This window comes from Phacochoerus africanus, chromosome 14 (genome assembly GCF_016906955.1).
Source record: "Phacochoerus africanus isolate WHEZ1 chromosome 14, ROS_Pafr_v1, whole genome shotgun sequence".
NCBI classification, from domain to species: Eukaryota; Metazoa; Chordata; class Mammalia; order Artiodactyla; family Suidae; genus Phacochoerus; species Phacochoerus africanus.
Genome location: NC_062557.1, coordinates 35,811,022 through 35,825,237, shown reverse-complemented (window position 1 = coordinate 35,825,237; position 14,216 = coordinate 35,811,022). Strand labels below are relative to the sequence as shown.

At 41.1% G+C, this 14,216-nt stretch overlaps 1 protein-coding gene across 3 annotated transcripts in view; it reads right to left on the bottom strand.

Moving 5' to 3' along the window:
• Positions 1–3,079: 3,079 nt before the first annotated feature.
• VMP1 (vacuole membrane protein 1) overlaps positions 3,080–14,216 on the bottom strand; it is a 134,210-nt gene continuing 123,073 nt past the window's right edge. For all 3 annotated transcript variants that reach the window (XM_047757384.1, XM_047757385.1, XM_047757386.1), the window contains 2 exons: positions 6,867–6,969; positions 3,080–5,534 (listed from right to left, as the gene is read on the bottom strand). In XM_047757384.1, coding sequence (XP_047613340.1) covers positions 5,391–5,534; positions 6,867–6,969 — 247 coding nt within the window. In that variant the 3' untranslated portion in view covers positions 3,080–5,390. The remainder of the gene's footprint in view (positions 5,535–6,866; positions 6,970–14,216) is intronic.

Genomic DNA, 14,216 nt, shown 5'->3' with positions numbered 1-14,216 from the left:
CTCCGGCGGGGTCAGTCGACGCGGCCTGAAGGAAAAAGCTGCTCAGGCTGTTCCCTCGAGGGGGGTAGATGGCAACAAAGGGAAATGACGTTGGGGATTAGGTGGGGGGCGAGAAACGTGGCCTTCGGAGGCCTCGTTGAATAAACAAGGCTTTTCCCCGCAGGGCTTTGCGGGGGAAGGCCGTCCCCGCGAGCCGCGCGACCCGTGGCAACCCCTCCCTGGAAACGCTCCAAGGGGCCGGGGGCGGGGGGGAGGGGTTCCCCTCTCAGGCCGATCCTCAGAATCAGCCAGAGGCGTCCCCTCAAGAATTCAGGAATGTGGTTTCCAACGCAAACAGACCCTCCATGGTGGAAAACGTGCTGGAGTGCGGCCAGGCCGTCCCGTCGCGTCCTGAGTCATGTGGAAACGGTTCCCCCGCGGGCTGCACACCTGGGCTGCCGACCGCAGAAGGGGATTTCCAAACGGACCGGCGGCCGTAAATCCTGCCTCCCTTCCCAAGGCGCTGCAGGTCCACTTTCTCGGAAGCGCGCCCCAGACATCCCAAGCTTCCTAACTGCGCTTCTAGGCTGCCTCAGAGCGGCAACTGTTGCTGACCCAACGCATTGAGGAGCCAAGCAACGCCGTGCTTTTCAAAAAGGTTTATTTTAAATGAAGAGGAACAGATGTCCAGGGTTTCCAAACTGCCACACATTTGTGGATTTGGCTGACAAGCGCTCTAGGCTGCATTTCGTCTCTGTTCCCAGAGAGTCAGAGCCAGCCACTCAGAACTGACTCACTTGCTCTGGGCCACAGTTTGGGCCAGTAGCCCAACTTGCAGAACTAGGATCCCAGATCGCAAATGAATCCAGGGTGTTCGGGTAGACAGCGGGGGCCATCTAACACAACTCACTTTATTTCAGTAGTCTCAACACCCACACAGCAAACTGTGGAAGGCCAGTAGGTCAGAGAATGAGCAAACAGTTGGCACCTGCCTGTCCCAGCGCCACACAATTCCAAAGGCCATGAGTAAGCAACTCTCCAGAACAGGTTTTTGTTATAATCTCTTCTGAGTACTGATTAAATATGCAAATACATGTAAGTTATTTGCTGCAGTTCAGTCCTCACCCTCAAGGCAAATGTATTACCTCAGGTGAACTCTTGGCTTTGCTGAGAAGGGAAGGGCAGGAACCCAAGCCCCTAACTACCAGATACAAATGACTCAACTGCTTCTAGAATTTTCAAGTACACTATGTGCTTTCTTTTCTCCTTGTCTTTGAGAATAAAGGAACAAACACTTCACATGTAGCAGTTTTGTGTAGCATTTCGTTTACTATGTTTTGTGAATACCAGAGGAGCTTTCATCATGTGAGTTAGAGATGGAATGTGACTTAGCTTTTAAAAATGGCTATTATGGAAGTTGCCGTGTGGCACAGTTGGAGGTAAGGATCCAGTGTTGCAGCGGCTGTGGCACAGGCTGAAACTGCAGTACCGAATTTGATCCCTGGCCTGGGAACTTCCACATGCCTCGGGTGTGGCCAAAAAAAAAAAAGCTATTAAACTGCTTAGGTTAAGTTTTTGTGAGCAGATTAATAAAACTATTTCTCAATAGAATAATCCAATCTTGTGTTTTTCTAACTGGAATGACTTGCAGGTCTTTTTTTTTTTTTTGGCCACACCCATGACATGTGAAAGATGTTCTCAGGCCAGGGATCAAATCCATGCCACAGCAGCAACCTGAGTCACTGCAGCAACAGGATGTGCTGAGCCACAAGGGAACTCTGACTTTCAGGTCTACTGAGGAAGATCTGGCATGCCACCACATCAATTTTTTATTTGACTGTTTAAAACCTCTTCACACTCAGCAAATCTCACTGGATACTCCAGAGGGAATGTTTCTAACAAGATATTAAAAGCTGATCATGGGAGTTCCCACTGTGGCGCAGTGGTTAACGAATCCGACTAGGAACCATGAGGTTGCGGGTTCGGTCCCTGCCCTTGCTCAGTGGGTTAACGATTCGGCGTTGCCGTGAGCTGTGGTGTAGGTTGCAGACGCGGCTCGGATCCCGCGTTGCTGTGGCTCTGGCGTAGGCCGGAGACTACAGCTCCGATTCAACCCCTATCCTGGGAACCTCCATATGCCGCGGGAGCGGCCCAAGAAATAGCAAAAAAAAAGCTGATCATTTCCTTTATCTTTCTCCACTTTCCAGATTTTTTCCTTCTTTTTAAGGCCACACCTGTGGCACATGGAAGTTCCCAGGCCAGGGATTGAATTAGAGCTGCAGCTGCCGGCCTGTATCACAGCCATGGCAACAATGGATCCAAGTCACATCTGTGACCTATGCTGAAGCTCATGGCAACACCGGATCCTTAACCCACTGAGCAAGGCCAGGGATCGAATGTGCATTCTCAGGGATACTAGGTCACACTGAGACACAGTATGAACCCACTGAGTCACAATGGGAACTCCCAGATTTTTTTTTCTTTTTTTTTAGTATTTACTTTTTCTTTTGGCTGCACCTGTGGCATATGGAAGTTTCAGGGCCAGGGAATGAGCCTGCACCACAGCAGTGACAACAGATCCTTAACATGCTGAGCCACTAGGGAACTCTGTTTTATTTGGCTTAATATAATTTGTGCTTAATGCATCACTCTGAGTAACAAGCCTTAGACCATCCTACTAAGGGTATAGCCAGCACAGAGCAAAGTAGGAACACAGGCTGAGCTTGTCTGTGCTAAGCACTCACTCCTATACACATCGACTTAACTAGTGTATTTCAGAAATGTCACTTCCAGACTTATCTTTTCCCGGATTTTTAGTGAATGGAAACAGTGGCCATTACTTGAATGAAATAAACATTCTCCCTTTCTTCTAAGTGCCACACTCCAAATTATGGTTAGACACAGAGAAAGCAGAAAACACTGCACGTTCCCGCATGGCTGTTTGAAGGGAGATGCTCCTCCGTTCGGAGGTGTGGATACCCTGATGGGATGCACTGCGTTGTCTTGCTTGACAATCACTTAGTTGACACATGATAAAACACTGCAGGTACTGGAGGCACAGAATGAGACTTAAAACAAAGGAGAGATGGAATCAAAAGAATTCCCAGGCCCTTTTTTTATTTGCAGTAATATCAAACCATCCATTTACAAATTTTCTGGTCTCCAATCAGCTGGAATTAACTAGGCTTGTCTTTGGGATCATGTTGTTTGCATCCACTTTGGTGGAAAAGAAAAGAACAAATCAACCGCAGGAACAGCAGCGTAGCACAGAGTTCCCGCTGGAATCCAGCAGGATCCTCTGAGCATGCCACACCTGAACACTTAGTGGAGGGAAGGAGGAGAGCTGCTCTTCATCTGTTTTCTTTCTTTCTTTCTTTTTTTTTTTTTTATTTGTTTTCAAAGCAAATTCATTTGAGAGAGTGAACAAACCGTCATCATAAGTCAAATGTATTATAATTAGACTTTCCGCCTCAGAAACAAGTCTTTCTTCTCCTAATACTTTACTCTGAAATAAATGTACCAAGAAATCCAAAGATTTAGTACAAATAGTACAATTCATATTTGCTTTCCTCTTTCCTTTCTTCAGACAAATGCCAAATAAAATGCACATGAAAGAGATGAAACACAACTGGAAGCTGGTTTAGAGATTCACACTAACCCTAAAGAATCTAAAAAAGGACACTGGTTAGTGTGAATCTATTTAAAACAAAGCATTTGGGTACTGCTAGAAAGTCCCTGGGCAGGGCGTGGGGGGAGAAAGATTGTTAAGAAACAGCCTTTTCCAAACGCACGAGGTTTATCCTTTATCTAATTAGCCTTGGTCACAGAGACATCCCAATTTTCCATAAAATCCTCTTGATACTGCTGCAATATCACGGCATAAAATATTCCAAGTGCTACTAGATATAAGGATCAGTTTTTTTTAAGTTGGAAACCATGATGCTGGGTAATGTTTGAATGGGAACATTTGATATGGATGGTCAGATGAAAGATACCAAAATGTCAGACAGCCCATCGACTGCTGTTGCCATGAGATTCAACAGTCAACATCAGTCTGATAAGCTACCCGACAAGGTGGTACAGCCATGGAGATGTCACGACGGTAGGCAAAACAAGCAGACATTCAGGAAGGATTTGATAAAACAAACCAGGCATTTCTGGCCTGTCGTGATTTAAACCCAATCCTACTCTCAAAGTCAGTATCAATTTTCCTAAAGGAAAAAAGTAAAATTGTTTATTTTCTTCCCAAGCAAAACAAAACGACCAAATTCAACCAGAAACATCCAAAAGGAAAAATCACATAAGAACAAAACACTTATTAAAGAAAAACGAGAAAATTAGTCACACGTAAAAGTAAATTTCTGTTAAAAACCAGAGTACACACTGAGCTAAAAATTGATACGAGAAAGCCTTTTTTTTTTTTAAAGTTATTTTTCTCTCCATGTCCTTTGATTTGTACACTATTATCTCATCTCTGTTTTCGCAAACCAAGAAATCCCCTCAATACACCAGTTCCTAAGGCGCCATTTCAGCAGTGGGGAGCTAGCTGCCCAATTCCAGCCCAACAAAAAATGCCTTTGGCGGTAGCTCAGCTCGTTCAAGCAAATAAATGAAGGTTGAAGAGACTGTGGCTGTAGGTGGATTTGGCTAAAGTGCGTTAGGTTGGTAGAAACTAGAAGTAAAAAATCAAAACGCTCAAGAAAACGGACACAACTTTGGAATGATCAGAGATGTCTTTATAAAGTTTTTTCATGACTTCATTCTAAATATACAGGATAAAAAATGGTGTCAGCTCATTCGTGAGACACCAACAAGATTTTCCTTATACTGTCTCAAAATGTAAAGATCAGTTTCCCGAGAGGGTGTGCAATGCATCATAAAATGGCCTTTGTTTTTGAAGGTGGGAGAGGAAGGGCTGGGCAGGATGGCATGTTAAATTTTACCATGATAGACATGCAAGACTGTTATCCAATCTAGTATAATTTATATACACTTTTGATGACTTAGAAAAACAAAGAAGTCATTTGTGACAAGCCTAAAAAGCTTGACATATTTAACATACTTAGAAACTATTTTTTTTTTTTTTTGGGTGTCCGGAATTCTTTCATTGTACCATGTGGGCCTTTGTAAGTAACAAATAGAGGCCAGTTTCACTTAGGTTTGCTGCTGAACATCAATTCCACCCTGATAAAATACAATGTGGATTGAAGTGAGGGTGGATACCTTACCTTAACACACAAAGGAAAAGTATGTCAGTGCAAAACATGGACGTTTTAAACTGCTTTCAGGGGAAAAAAAAAAAAATTTGATTCAGGTTGGAAAAGGGGATTTTCCTTCCTGGTTTGGAGTCCTCCCAATTTAAGGCAGAACCCATCCACTGAAATTTTTGCAGTTAAAAAAACTTTTTCTGCTTATTTAGTTTTCTCCTCTGAGTTCAACCGCTGCTGGATTCGTTTGGCATAACTTTGTGCCATGGAGTTAATGATGGACAGGATGAAGTAACACACCATTACAACGACCAACTTCTCAAACAGCCAAGACAACCAGTTTTCTCCCTGGAGGAATAAAGGCAGAACAATTCACAAGAAATGCTTCGTTAATTCAGTAGTCAAAAGGGGATCACCTACCACGTTTTAACAAAAATAACGAGAACTTGGAGCTTATAACCTGTAATGTCTAAACAATTAAAATGAAAATCCTGTGTCTCTAGCTACCCTAAAATCCACATTCAGGCCTTTTTACACCCAGTTAAGATTTCACTTTGTTGGATATAAAGTCAATGTTGATACATATAGCTGAGAATGGGGCCAGTATGAGGTCATCTCTTGTCTTTCACTACATAAAGTCTTTGATTAAATTCTACTACCTTGGGGTTCCCATCGTGGCTCAGTGGAAGTGAACCTAACTAGCATCCATGAGGACGCAAATACAGTCCCTGGCCTCTCTCAGTGGACTAAGGAGTGAGTTGCTGTGAGCTGTGGTGTAGGTTGCAGACTTGGCCTGGATCTGATATGGCTGTGGCTGTGGTGTAGGCTGGCAGCTGTAGCTCTGATTCAGCCCCTAGCCTGGGAACCTCCATATGCCTTGAGTGGCAGCCCTAAAAAGACAAAAAAAAAAAAAAAGTCCTATACACACTACCTCAAGCCACCATGTAGATAACTTGTTGAGGGTAGTGTCAAGATAGCTCTACCTTGTTCCAGTATTAGGAGTAGCATTTAAAATATAAATGTTAACTACTTCTGAAGTCATGTTTGGTCAACTGAGGGCAGCAAAGGGCCAAAGAATGAAAGGCCATCAAAAAAAAAAAAGAGAAAATACACACACACAGAACTGCTTCCTTCGAGTTTCCCATTTCAGGTTATTGCTTACTCATCCTCTTCTAGTCATTTCCCTTTGCCACAGAACTGTTTACAGAAAAGGCAGGCTTAGTTTAACGTTTTTAAATACAGCTAGGTTAATAGCTTTGGTTTATATATTTTTAAAAAAGATTATTTTCCCATCTATGAAAAAAAAAATAGAAAATGAGGGATGATATTCAAATGAACTCAGTAAGTCCAATAGTTTTAACTTTTTAAATCCACCTGGAAAGTATACTTATAAATCATTTAAGATCAAGGCAATAACTTATTCTCTGTTAACAGATCCACCATTTTCTATTAGTTCAATGCTTGTTTTTAGAAGACATACAAAATAGAAGTTACATTTTCTGATTTAGACAAAGACCAATTTGCCAGCAGAGAGTAAATGGAGCCTCCAACTTCCATTAAGGAAGACCGACAAACAACCTCACTCTATTTGCCTAAAAATGCCCGTGAGCGTGCTGTGAATAAGACTTCAGCCTAAAACCCTGGGGGTGGGGAAGAGAGGAAAACGAAGGAGAGTCTCACCTGCAACGTGCCCATCTCGCTTTTGTGGTGAAGCTTCTGTCGCTGGGCCTCCAGGTATTCCTGGAATGGCTTCTGCAGAGACGGACCTATGCCCGGGACAGCACTGGAAGCAGGGTACAAGGACCCAAGGAAAAAGAAACATTTGGGGGAGAAAAGCACGAAAAAAGTTAAAAATCTATCCACTTACCGCCTCAAGTCAAAAAGCAGGGATTAGAGAGTAAGAGTTAAAAAAAAAAAAAAATACAACAATCAGCAGAGCTGGTGGAAATCCTGTGAACTCTTTCCAATGGATAAAAATTCATCCTTGAACAACCTCATAAAGGAGAAAAATCTCTCCCACCAACATGTTTAAGAAAATAGGAGCTGCTGAGAGAGTCCCTTCTGGTGGAAGAGTTAGTTCTCAGAGTGAGGCCAGCTCGGCTGATGCTGCACACTGGAGTGGTACAAAGAATAAAATGAATGACTTCTGAGAAGTCTCACATTTATCACCACCAGTTCCTGTAAGAACTGGTTTGAACCGATTAATAAGGAAATGACTTATGCTTGTGTCATCCCTGGTTGAAAAAGAAACTGCCCGCCCTCTCTCTGACTTGTCCCATCTTCTCAGAGGGGGCGGTCCTTTCTCAATCCAAGTCCTTATTAGGACAATCTGTGCGTCATCCTTATCCAAAAAGAATGCATTAGCAAATTTGGGAGGCACCTCCCACTAGTCAGAAGTCAGTGATTAACAAAGGAACAAAGAAGGAACTATGAACCTTGAATCACTTCGTGGTTTATGGTAGATGGTTTGCACAGAAACTACAGTACATTACTAAACAACTTGTTCTGAGATGACTGGGATAGTGATCTGATAAGTTATGTACTCAGAGCTCCCTCTCACCTAGAATATGTGGGGGCAGTACTGTTAAACCGGTTTGGCAACTGCAGCTACCAGGTTCCTGTTTTAGAAATGCTTGCAGGCATTTTTTAAAAATGGTAACTTGGGGCAATTTAGAAAACCAAACATCTCTATTTTCTATACATTTTTATCTGTCATAATAGGGCTGAGGGGTAAATCTTCTTCCTAGGGCCAGCAAAAAAAGTATTTTATGTATTTGCAACAATGCCTAAGGTTCTCCTTTTAAAGTGTTCGATTCACTTCAACTCCTTTTTTCTAGAACAGTTCAGTAGCTGTTTTCTGCAACAAAAAAGCAGGAGTAGAGGATGAGAAATTTTTTGCTACTATATTTGCCAGAGGTTAACAAATACATAACTCCTGGCTGACACTTTTCTTTGATCCTTTTAATTGTCAACCACTAAACCTTTAATGGAGTCTTTATTTTGTATCCAACACTGTAATCTGTGCTATGGGAAAAGGAAAAAAAACTGCAAGAAATCGTCTATATCCATGAGAACTTAAAATAGTTCTGGGGATTCAACACACACACACACACACAAATTGATTTTCAAACAAAAGAATTTATAAATCAGTGATAAATTTTTCAATTTTTCGATAGAGAAGATGTATTCCAAAGAAACTGAAGGGAGAAAAGAGAGATCAGTGTGGGGTGAAGTTGTTTAAAATAAAGTCCTTTAATGAACACTTATAGATATAGTTACATGTAGTAGAAGCAATGGATGACTGATGATTCAGAAGACTTGCAGGACGAACATCAAAGACGGAGAAGGGCAGTCTCTTAACCTATAGTCTCCCTCCCTCTCACAGACTTTTAAGTGGCCTTACATTTGTAGGGTTAAGCCAGAAAAGAACCGTCTCTGAGCTCTGTTGCTGTTTATTATAATGAATGACTCTTCTACAAAGGAGCAACCACAGTACAAACCTTCTCTTTAAAAAAAGAGATTTTCTTTGGGTAGTGCAGAATGCAAATAGCTCATCTTACTCTTGAAATACACTATACGAATATTAAAAAAAAAATCCAGTAATATAAATGTACAAAAAGACTGGCTTTGAAGACTGCAGATTTATAAGAACTTTCCGTCAGAAATTGAATCATTTACCCTTAATAACAATACCTTACGACATCATTTAAATGCCCCAAGGATGGTCATAGTCAAGCCATTTTTTTTTTTTCCTTTTTCTTGTTATGGCTGTACCCGTGGCATATGGAAGATCCCAGGCTAGGGGTTGAAATGGAACTGCAGCTGCCGGCCTACACCACAGCCACAGCAATGCCAGGTTTGAGCCTCGTCTGAGGCCTACACCACAGCTCATGGCAATGCAGGATCCTTAACCCACTGAGCCAGGCCAGGGATCGAACCCACATCCTCGTGGATACTAGTCGGATTCTTAACCCACTGAGCCACAACAGGAACTCCCCCCCCCCTTTTTTTTTGCAGGTTAAAAAAAAAACTTATTTAGAGAGGCTGAAATGACTGTATGCTTAATTGAATAGCTGGGTTGTACAAGAAGTTCTTTGAAAATATGCTTTCTGATGTCCTTCAAAAGTTTTATTCCATTATGTGTGTACTATTCTTTCTTTAGACTGTAACTTCAGACTAGAGTTAAGCAGAAATGCGGCTTACAGTTTTCCTCAAATCATTCTTGGGCTCCAGGATCAAGCCATTGAAGAAAAAATTAAGATCCAAGACCCAAAGTTCGAAAGGTGCTACTTTGTGAGGGGAATGAGGAAAGGACTGGAAACAATCATTCTAGATACCTTTCAAAATAACTGGAAAACAAAAATTTTTTTTTTTGCTTTTTTAGGGCCGCATATGTGGCACATGGAAGTTCCTAGGCTAGGGGTTGAATCGGAGCTGCAGTGGCTGGCCTACATTCCAGCCACAGCAATGCCAGACCTGAGCCTTATGTGTGACCTACACCACAGCTCGGGGCAACGCCAGGTCCTTAACCCACTGAGCATGGACAGGGATCAAACCCACATCCTCATGGATCCTAGTCAGGTTCATAAACCACTGAGCCACAATGGGAACTCCCAAGAACTACTCTTTTAGCTGATAGAGAATATATTTACATGATATATAATTTTCAAAGATTGTCTTGGGCTAATGCAGATTAATTTTTCAAGGTGATCTTGTGTTATATACTTTTCCTTTTTTCTTTCTTTTCTTTCCTTCCTTCCTTTCTTTCTTTCCCTTTTTAGGGGCTACACCTAAGCTGCAGCTGCTGGTCTAAGCAACAGCCATGGCAACACCAGATCCAAGCCATGTCTGTGACCTATGCTGTAGCTTGAGGCAATTCTGGATCCTTAACCCACTGAGCGAGGCCAGGGATTGAACTCGCATCCTTGTGGATACTAGTCAGGTTCTTAACCTGCTGAGCCACAATGGAAACTCCTGTGTCACATGCTTTAAGAGTTTTTGGTCGTGGGATGGGAGATCGTTTCTCATAAGAGACTAGAAACAGTTGAAAATAGAGAAGTTAAAAGGTTTTATAGCTGGAGTTCTCACTGTGGCTCAGTGGTAACGAATCCAACTAGTATCCATAAGGACGCAGGTTGGATCCCTGGCCTCACTCAGTGTGGAGGCCTGGATCTTGAGTTGCTGTGGCTGTGGTGTAGGTCCACAGCTACAGCTCTAATTTGACTCCTAGACAGGGAACTTCCATATGCCCCAGGTGCTGCCCTAAAAAGACAAAAAAAATTTTTTATAGCAATGTATTAAGCAAAACTATCATGAACAAATATGATCTGAATAAATAAAAAAAGTTAACCTATTTAAAATACAGTTATTAAGTGTTAATTGAAATTACAGCTTTCACTCTTAACATGCATTAAAGGAAAATAGTAATACCATTCCACAACCTCAACCTTCAAGTTATTTTCAAGCAGCAGACAGAAGTAAGAGTCCATTCTGACTTTTAGGGTTAATTTAAGGTACATACATGAGAAAGGGAGGGAGGAATAACCCGCATCTCAGTTCAAGGTCTTTTTATAGTTGGCTTAGGAAATAACTTAAATGCCACTTTCTAAAAGCCATTAAATTCTGAAAACCTTGTGCACCTGGCTAAGGATGCTCCTTTCAACCCATAGTGAGTGGGTGAAGTTCTCCACCTGCCATTAGGTGATGATTATGTGCAAAGTATTACAGTTACTATTTTTCAGGCAACATTTGGACTTAAATATACTTAAATTAACCTGTGAACAGTCATTTTTCTCTAGGTGAGAAAGTCTTAAAGAAGGAAAAAAAAGAAAACAAAAGAAAGAATAAAACTGATCTCATCTACTTTTCCTTGCTGTAGACCTTCAGCAAGATACACAGAAAAACTTTGTGGGGAGTTTCTGCTGTGGTGTTGCTGGTTTGATCCCCGGACCTGCAGAGGGGGTTAAGGATTCTATGTTGCCACAGCTGTAAGTGGCAGATGTGGCTCGGATTTGATCCCTGGCTTGGGAACTTTCATATGCTGCAAGTATGGCCTAAAAAGGAAAAAAAAAGCTTTGTGGATAGTAATATCTTGACATTTATTTTCTTGGCACATACAAACACTTTTCAGATAATGTAACTCATGAAGAAATGAATTTCCAACAAATTATTCTAATGGCAATTTTTGAACTTTTGTAACTGATTTTAATAAAGAAAACAAAAACAAACAAACAAAAAACCTCAGAAAATGCAAACAAAAGAGGGAAGACAAGAGAAAACCCCACAAAAGTCTAAACCCATCCAGAGCTCAAAAGCGGTTTCATGGGAACTCTATTTTGCCATGCTTGTATACCTAAGTATGTGTTAAAACAGAAACAAGACAGCCTTCTTTGCAAAATTCGGTCAAGGGCCCACCAGTATGCAAACAAAATCTATTATTTTTCTGAAGTTTTTAATGCATATGTGACTTTCTGGAAATCATTTATATGATAAGAAATCTATATTTTATTTTATTTTAATTTATTTATTTATTTATTTTTGTCTTTTTGCTATTTCTTTGGGCCGCTCCCTCGGCATATGGAGGTTCCCAGGCTAGGGGTCGAATCGGAGCTGTACCACTGGCCTACACCAGAGCCACAGCAACGCGGGATCCAAGCCGCGTCTGCAACCTACACCACAGCTCACGGCAACGCCGGATCGTTAACCCTCTGAGCAAGGGCAGGGACCGAACCCGCAACCTCATGGTTCCTAGTCGGATTCGTTAACCACTGCGCCACGATGGGAACTCCCAAGAAATCTATATTTTAAACTCTCCCCATATAGACTCATTATAAATAAAGGTCTGCATTCTATTCCCACAAAAAGCCAGAAAATCTTCCAGAGGAAGTATCACAACTGGTAGAGTCTAAATAGAGTGGGTGATGTGATTACACCAGTTTTCCACAAAGCTTAAGTTTTCATTTGTTGGTTAATCCTGAGCATACATACACCCGGTCCAAAAAGTCATCGGTCATTGTTATTCTATTTTCTTTTTTTTTTGTCTTTTGTCTTTTGTTGTTGTTGTTGCTATTTCTTGGGCCGCTCCCGCGGCATATGGAGGTTCCCAGGCTAGGGGTCGAATCGGAGCTGTAGCCACCAGCCTACGCCAGAGCCACAGCAACGTGGGATCCAAGCCGCGTCTGCAACCTACACCACAGCTCACGGCAACGCCGGATCCTTAACCCACTGAGCAAGGGCAGGGACCGAACCCGCAACCTCATGGTTCCTAGTCGGATTCGTTAACCACTGCGCCACGACGGGAACTCCTGTTATTCTATTTTCAAGGGACTCCTTTCAAATTATGTAACTTTCAAATTGATTCACCAGATATAAAAAACACACCATATGAGTTACTTTGAATTCATCTCCGTCGTGGAGACAGTCATCAAACCAGGACTTGCTGTTACAGACCTAAAATTTTCTTGTTCGTTATTCTGTTTGGATTTTTCCAGCCAGATGTGTGTTTTTAGTACTCTATGCCATCACAAAACCGGGGCACAGTACTAAATAACACAGAGGTAACAAAATTAATGAAAACTTGATTTATCTTGTTGTTTAGCCCTATTTATACAGGGCCTATATAAAGGTTAAACAGTTGAAATGCCTAATGGAATCAATCAGGTATTAATAAAGTAAATGTTTAATATAGGCTCTGCTTTCTTTAACTACTTTTTTGAGGATTTTAGCATTAATGTGATCATGTATGTTATATTATTGGCTTTCTAGAAAACATACTGTCTGCCTAATAAGGCTATATAAAGGACAATAAAGCCTTCACCTTAGAAAAAGAAAGTATGGGCAAAATGGTTTGTTTTTTACATTTGTTTCACTATTTGTGCAGTACTTTGAGGATGATTTATTTAACAGCCCTCTGATTATCTAGAACGTCTAAATCAGGGTGTGATTAGTCGAACCACTGAAAGCTTATGAATGTGAGAAAATGTTTTCAGAATAGGATTCAAGTCAGAGGTAGTTTTCAAAGGGAAGAGAAGGATTTAATTCTAACTGCTGCTATAATTCAGAAAGCATTATAGAGATCTTTTGAAGACTCTGGAGATCTTTTACAGAATACTGATGGCTGGTACTTCTTGATACTACCAAAAGCAGCTTTCAAGGGCAGAGGAACTAGACCAATGGTCTGCAAACATTTCTGATATATGGATATACTGCTTATACAAATAACAAAATACACAAATACAAGTTTAAAAGGATGGAACAAAGATGAACTCTTTAAACACTTACTAATTATGATGGCTTTCATGCTATCATTAGCAAATATTTCTGATTAATGGGGTATTAAAAAAACATAATATATCACATCATGCCCACTGTAAGCCCCTTTCTGTTGTGGAACTCCTACTCTTACCCTAGCCTATTTCTGTAATCCATGATTTGTGATCTTCTGACATGTGGATTGAGGGAGTGCCAATAAAACAGAGAGTAAGCTATATCCTCCATGTGTGTATAAATTACATATATTTATAAATATATGTGCTACTGTAATTATGTTATATACACTACAAAAATACACAAAGAGGAAAATAACAAAGATGAAGATAAATACAAATAGATGTTCTATTTTAGTCCTGCTCTGGTGGTGGAGACCACTGGCTTAGACCATGAAACTAAACTGCCAGGGTAAAAATACTATGCTTTGTTCCCCAAAGGTCAAAAACATCTTAAGGCTTAGTTAGCAGACCAACTCAATGCAAAACTGTTGGGTAACATTACAGAAAAGAAAGCTGTTTCTCCAAAGATCCAGATTCTCTTTTTCCTGCATCCTTCCATCCTTAAGGGCCACTATAAAAGAGGGCCTTTAAGAATCTGAATAGCCAAACCTCAAGAGACTGAAATCTTGCGCCCCAAGGGAAACTTACATTGATGTTTTAAATGAATATGTGGTTCTTCAGAATTTTCTTATTTGAGTGAGGATCACTCTTATGTAAATCAATAAATCAAATTTATCCCCTGACTCCAGAGCATGCTTCTCTC